The sequence below is a fragment of the Argentina silus genome, assembly GCF_951799395.1.
Source record: "Argentina silus genome assembly, chromosome: 3".
NCBI classification, from domain to species: Eukaryota; Metazoa; Chordata; class Actinopteri; order Argentiniformes; family Argentinidae; genus Argentina; species Argentina silus.
The window spans coordinates 30,117,897-30,125,026 of NC_139657.1; the positions used below are offsets into that span (position 1 = coordinate 30,117,897).

At 41.1% G+C, this 7,130-nt stretch overlaps 1 protein-coding gene across 1 annotated transcript; it reads left to right on the forward strand.

Moving 5' to 3' along the window:
- Positions 1 to 1,775: 1,775 nt before the first annotated feature.
- Positions 1,776 to 3,909, forward strand: LOC310802298 (zona pellucida sperm-binding protein 3-like; the record flags this gene model as incomplete). Its single annotated transcript, XM_083666588.1, has 8 exons — positions 1,776 to 2,081; positions 2,337 to 2,455; positions 2,565 to 2,668; positions 2,769 to 2,946; positions 3,141 to 3,258; positions 3,350 to 3,432; positions 3,670 to 3,761; positions 3,845 to 3,909. 8 exons carry the CDS (start codon positions 1,776 to 1,778, stop codon positions 3,907 to 3,909), a joined length of 1,065 nt encoding a protein of 354 aa, XP_083522714.1.
- Between the last annotated feature and the right edge of the window lie 3,221 nt (positions 3,910 to 7,130).

Below are 7,130 nucleotides of genomic sequence, written 5' to 3' on the forward strand. Positions count from 1 at the left end.
AAATGCAAATGAATTTATACCTTTATATAATGTGTTTTTTCTGGACTTCTTTGTTGATATTCTGTCTCTATTTGTTAAAATAAAAGTACCATACAAATTATAGACCGCTCATTTCTTTGTAATCGGGCAAACTAACAAAATCAGCAGGGGACCAAATAATTATTTCCCCCACTGTATATATGTTTGATGGAAGTGTGCATTCCATGACCAGTACCCAGTTGAAGTCCATGTTGACTCTGCCCTATCCATCTAAGAACCTGAGCGTTGCATGTTCTCCAACTCTAACTTGGCAAACCACAGCTTCATTCTTAATCTGACTATAAGTCAAGATGTATGAAATCAAGTGAGTGACCACATACTGAGATTTCAAACATTGAGATTGGTTCTGAAAGTTAGAAAATTACTTTTAAAACCACAGGGAAGAAAGAACTGAGTTGAAATTAATCCCAGATAGATTGAAGAAAAGTGAAAGTTTTCAGACAGAAAGTGAGGACAGCTGGGTCTTTTAGAAAACTAATTTGTGGTAATCTGCTTTAGCTGGGAGATCAAAGGCAAAATGGGTGACATATTGTATGATCGGATATGATTTCAGACATCTCATATTTGATTTTGTTACTAATATATTTGGGTTCTATGTATGAGGAACTAATAAAAGATAGTTTTTGTAATCTTAATGAAGTACTGTTGTCTCACATTGGCTCACCTCTCTGGCACACACACACCCTCCAGTTGTCTCTCCCCTCAGCCACCCACAACTCTGATTCCATCTCCACATTCAAAACCAGACTCAAAACACACCTGTTCAGTCTGTCTTTCCCCTCAGCATAGCTCAGCCCCATCACTTAGCCCTAACCTAAATAGCATTTTAACTAATTGTATTCACAGGAAATACATTTTCTCTCTAAATGCTGCCATTGTCTCACTCCTCACTGTCCCAATCCTCATGGCTCGATTGAAAGCTCTGCGATTGGTTTGCAGTCATCAGTAATTGTCATCACAACTTATGTTGCCAGAGTGGACATATCACAAGACTTTTCTCAATTATTAGGAACATAACTCCTCCGTCCTTCACATCCTAATGAAAATGCAGATCTAGATTCCTCCCCTTACCTATGCTCCTCCAATGCTTTTTTAGGATGAAGCGAGTGGAGGATGGAAGAGAGGACACAAGAAGTCGTATTCCTATCAATTGAGAAAAGGCTCCAATTCTCACCACTACTCCTCAGCCACTCTCTCCTCCACTTCAGATGTGGTACTGAAAAGCAATAATGAAAGGTTTTGGGATGCACCCCCAGTGTCTTCATGTCTATGCAGATGAAGGAAAAGAGATGAGAAGCCACTCTAGACTATTGAGATGCACCCCTAGTCATTGATGAAGTATCTGCACCTGTGTAACATGTCAGGTCTGGAAGAATATCAAGCAAATCAAAAAAGGGGTGGAGTCATACTGGCTCAAAGGGCTACAAAATATATGACCAGTGACAATCATATTTGTAAACATCTAAAAGTTAGCAAGAAAAAGGGAGAAAAGTCAAATCATGGACTTCTTTGTTAGAACACTTTTACTTCTTACCTTTGTCTATTTAGCTATGGCACAGGAGTTTCAACAAGGAATGCTATCCCAGTTTCCAGCAGCACCTGTCCCTGGGAGATTTCAAGCCCAGAGACCTGCTCAAGTTCCCCAGAAAATGCCTGTGCAAGACCCAGTCCAATATGATTCAAAGCCTGCGCAAAGACCTGTAAGAATCCAGACACCAAACCAAGCTCGAAGCCCTATGACTTTTCAGTTAAAGAAGACCTTCGACAAACCTTTTACTTGGAGATATCCTGAAGATCCTGTAGAGCCGGCACAACCGGATATTGAATTTGAGTTTAAACAACCTGTGCCTGCAACTAGTGTGGCAGTACACTGTGGGAGGAACTTTGTCCATGTGGAGGCTAAGAGAGACCTGCTTGGTATCGGTCAATTTATCCAGCCAGCAGATCTCACTCTGGGAGGCTGTGCAACCACTGGGGAAGATGCCACTGCCCAAATACTGATCTTTGAGTCCGAGCTGCATGGATGTGGCAGCACACTAACAGTAAATTTTACCATTCCACAGAACCATTTGTCATGCTGATCTGAGTGGCTATAAGGGACCAGATTAGATGTCGGCTTCTGCTCCAGCCAAGAATTAACACATCTGATTCAATTGATCTTCATTCAAGACTTTTTAATCAGTAGAATCTGGTTTGTCAATGCCTGGCTAGTCATAATTGTGCCACCACTGGTCATTGCATGGTCAGATTACTCACCCATTTTGTTTGCTTAGAACTGATTGCAATCCTGTTTCCAGATGACTGAAGATGCACTCATTTATCTCTTCACCCTTCACTATAAACCAACCACTCTGGGCAGTAGTCCCATTGTTCGAACAAGGGATATGGCAATTTCAGTTGAGTGTCACTACCAGAGGTGAATATAACATTACATACATACTCTTGACACCATCTCAATCACTCTTCTGTTGGATTCAGTTACCTAAGATGCCACAATTAAGCACATTCAATTTGTTGTTTTCCAGGAAGCATGATGTAAGCAGCAATGTTGTGAAGCCTACCTGGATGCCATGTGCCTCCACAAAGGTTGCAGAAGAACTTCTATACTTCTCCCTGAAGCTTATGACTGGTCAGTAATAATAAAGGCCCAGAGTTTTCCTTGATTGGTTGGTCAGGGAAAACCTCCAGGTTCTAGTAATGGCTTGTCTTTAATAGCTTTGTTTTTAAAGGTGACTGGCAATTTGAGAGACCATCCAATCAGTACTTTTTGGGGGACATCATGAAATTTGAAGCCTCTGTCAAGCAGTTCTATCACGTGCCCCTTCGCGTCTTTGTGGACAGCTGTGTGGCCACCTTGATACCCAACATCAACACTGTCCCGAGATATGCCTTCCTTGGTAATCATGGGTGAGCATCCACTGTCAAGTTCTTGGTGCAGCACTAACATCTGTTGCCCAGATTGAAGACTATGTTATTTTGAAACTGTTAAGTGCAGGGCTGGAACAAATGCCTGCACACCGAGATGCTCTCCTGGACAGAGTTGCAGAAGCCTATTCAAGACTTTGCGCTGTCTTTCCCTGATCTTGACTTGTATCCTTTAGGTGTCTGATTGATGCCAAACTTACAGGCTCAAGCTCCCAGTTCATGCCCCGCACCCAGAATGACAAGCTCCAGTTCCAGATGGAAGCCTTCAAGTTTCAGCACAAGAGCAATGGTCCAGTGAGTAGTTTATCCTGAAGAGGTTTTCTATTAAATGTTCTTGAGCGATTGTCCCTGTAGTTGAGGTCTTCATCCCTGCATATCCCCACAGCTCTACATCACCTGCCGCCTGAAGGCAAGCACAGCCTCTGCCTCCATTGATGCTGAAAACAAGGCTTGTTCCTTCTCTAATGGGTAAATATATTGTAGGTTGTTATGGAGGCATCTGCACTCTGCTTTACTTACACACTATGTAACTTAATTCTTTGAGGGTTGGTGTCTGCAAGTTTGTTCCAGCCCCGCATTAACACCTGATTAAACATGTCATGGTATTGGTTGACAGCCATGTGTAGATAGGTTAGATCAGGTGTGTTAGTGCTGGACTGGAACAGAAGCATACTTGCAGAATAGCCTACCCTGTGTTTCCCATAGATGGGGGGAAGCCAGTGGGAGTGACCAGGCATGTGGCTGCTGTGACACCACCTGTGGTGCAAGAGAGGGGCAGAATCCACTCTCTGAAGCAGGTATGGATGAACTTTAGTCAGTGTCAGATTTATTTGGTTATTTCTGTCAGTGCAGAAAGTAATGTCTTCTGCTCTGCCTTTAGGTGTTGAGTGGGAGCATGAAGCTAATATTGGCCCCATCAATGTCAAGGAGAGGTCTCTTAACTGAAGGCGAACATCACCTCTGGACTGACTTTTCAATTGAAAAATAAATGTTCATAAACCTGTATTTATTTCTGTTTTCATTCACTTGGGTCTTCTGACATGCCCTCTCCTCTGTCTGATCTCTTCACTGTAATAAATCAGAAAACATCTACAAAGGGTAGAATAGAGATCACATGCCAAAACACATTAATTAACCTTTGGTTGAAATTATGTCACATCAGACATATGATGAGCCTTATTGTCATGGGCCCAGTTCCTCTTCTAATATAGTAACTCTTCTACAGGGGTTGGTACAGCCCTTCTTGAAGTCAGACTCCCAACCCACAGACTGATATAAAAGACAATGGTGGGTGCAGAATGACACAATGCAGTTATATATTATTAAATACCATGAGGAATAAACTGAGGCTAGTGGGCCCCTCAATACTCTTGTTTTAAAGGCTGAAAGTACATTCAAGCTCTGCTACCATAGTGGAGAATACAAGGTTGTCGTCAAGCAGTGGCCAAGGTGTTCTTGCTCTCTCAAACATTGCATCCTGACTTAACCTGTCAGCAGTATATCAGCTGTAACATTTCTTATCACAATACTGGTAATACTATCACCATTCAAAGGCAACCCTGTTTTTCCACTGAAAATGGACTTGCTGAATTTCCTATGAGCCACAGGGGCAAGGGGTACCTGTCGTTCTGCCCAATTAAGTATGTCTAGCCTCGAGAAAATCTGTCCTGCAAAGATCTATGGACTGAGACAATACATAGTAAAATTTGTAGAAATGGGGAGGAGCTGTGAGTATTGACACTAATAGTTATATTTTAAAACTGAAATAGTGGTTCTTTGAAATTATATACATTTGACCATCTATTAATACATAAATAATTGTTTGTCAACAATTAAAGGAATAACAGAATCAATTCAGCTATTGGGTGTTGAGGATTTACAATCTGGCCTGCTTTTCATTTTGAGTGCAGGTTGCCATGTGCCATTTCAATTTAAATCCTGTTACTTCAAATACTGTCAGTCTCCTTAATTCATTTCACAGAACACAGTTTTATTCCTCCACACATTAATAAAAAATCATTCACGTTCTTTATCAGACATAATTGAAGTCGAAAGGGCCCAAAGGATTTGCACTTCCATTCATTTCCATAAGTAATTTGTCCAACTGTGGAAAAATAATATCAGGAACAATTAAATCAATTATGATTATGTAAATATTCAACTTCAACTCATGATGAAAACTTGCAGAGAGTGAGAAAAAACAATTAAGTACAAATTAATAACATTTGATTTACTGTAAATACTGTGAAGGACATTGAAGAGGTTATAAATAATTACATCAAGCTTTTTGTTTTCATATTTGTTAAATTCAAGAGTTCTAACATGAATGCCATTAATTTGACCTTTCATAAGGTCACTGTAGCGAGTTAAACTCATCAATCTCTGGCAAACACTGAACCTATTGTTACATTCACTAACCCATGTCATTGCCTTTTAAAATACGTGGAAAACATAACAAAGAGAGCTTTATCAAAATGATTTAATTTCAAATTTAATGAGGAAGACCAAGAACTTGTTGACAGTGCTAAATGTATGCTAACAACGTTCTCACAAGTTTTTGAGGCTTTTGAATAATCTTTACAGAACTTCTTAGTTGCTCTAATTCGCACCTCTGGGGGTGTTGCATGTGTCATTGTGTACACTCGCTCTCGGAAAATGCCACACCAGGGGCACGGGGGAGAAGATAAGAGGCAGTGTTGATCCGACGGCCGCCTCCGACAAAAGACTTCATCAGTTCATTAGAGAGATAATTCCAAGCCATTTCCTGGGCCTCCCCTCCCCGGCTTGTCAGTCAAAGTCTCATTTACACCTCCGTAATTGGTCTGTGTGAGTGGCTTACTGCATGGCTGACACTCGGCTAATGAGAAATCCCATGCACTACTGCCCCTCTTTCTGCCTCCCTGGGGGTGGTGGGGTGAGTCGGCGTGTGTGTGTGTGTGTGTGTGGGAGGGAGGGAGGGAGAGAGGGAGAGAGATTGAGTGTGTGTGTGTGTGTGTGTGTGTGTGTTTCAGACCCACCCCCCCAAAAAATAAAAAAATAAAAAGGGTTGGTCACCCACCTGTCTACTTGATTTTTTCTATTAACAGTTCTATTTGTCCTAATCCACAGAAGGTTGACCATTACCACAGTGATGATCTCTAGGCTACTGGCTACTGCTAGCCCCTTGTTGGACTTCGCAAACTCCTTTAAATCCTGTCATTCATGGTTCCTTAATATAAATGTTACAGTACCACCTACTGCATTACCCTCTCAACTGTTTCTGGCCCAATCCTGTTGAGTGAGACCAGATACAATGTGGCTATTGCTCTAACAGCTAGCTTAGCATAGTCATGCTGTCTAAAGCCAACAGAGACATCATTTGGACTCACAGCTGCTTGGTGGTTGCTCTATCCTGCTCTGTCTTCTGCACTTGTGGTTTAGAGTATGCTTAAGTTTTACCTTAAACTCAATTGAGCTGTTCTCCAATTATTATTAAACGTTTAACCTAATTTAGGCAGGGGAGCTGCCTAAATTAGGAGGACCCCTGCTTTACAAACATGAAACAGATCAAACTACAAACCACTTTACAAACATGAAACAGATCAAATTACAAACATAATTGATTAAAATCATTAAGTCAATTTACACAATATAATCAATTAAAACATGTACACTCCTCAGATGACAGATCCTTCATCAAGGTCTTAAACTGACCAAGTGACACAAGATAATCTAATTTGAGTATGCTTTGAAGATTGTCGGGCAGAGAAACTAAATGCTAATTTACCTAGTTCAGGCCAAAGGCACAGAACTTTGAGGGTTAGCCAATCTTGCGACCTGGTTTGGTACTCACAAGTGGAGAAGGAAAGTGAGGTAAAATGTAAGTTTCTGTAAAATAGCTTTGTATATAAAGAGGAGCCAATGTTGTGCCCTTCTAAGGCAGGGATGGCCATCCTACAGTTTGATATAAGGTACAATGGTGAGTATGAAACCCATCACCAATTGTATAATGGATTGCACAATGGAACACTGAATCCAATGATTTTGTGGTGGTGGCCACATGCATATAAATTATACCGTCAGAGTAAGAACTTCTTCCTATCCTCCATAGTGAAGCAGGACCTATTCCTGTACAGAAATCCAACTTTAATTTTGAGCCCTGAAGAACTCCATAGTTGCTATGGCAG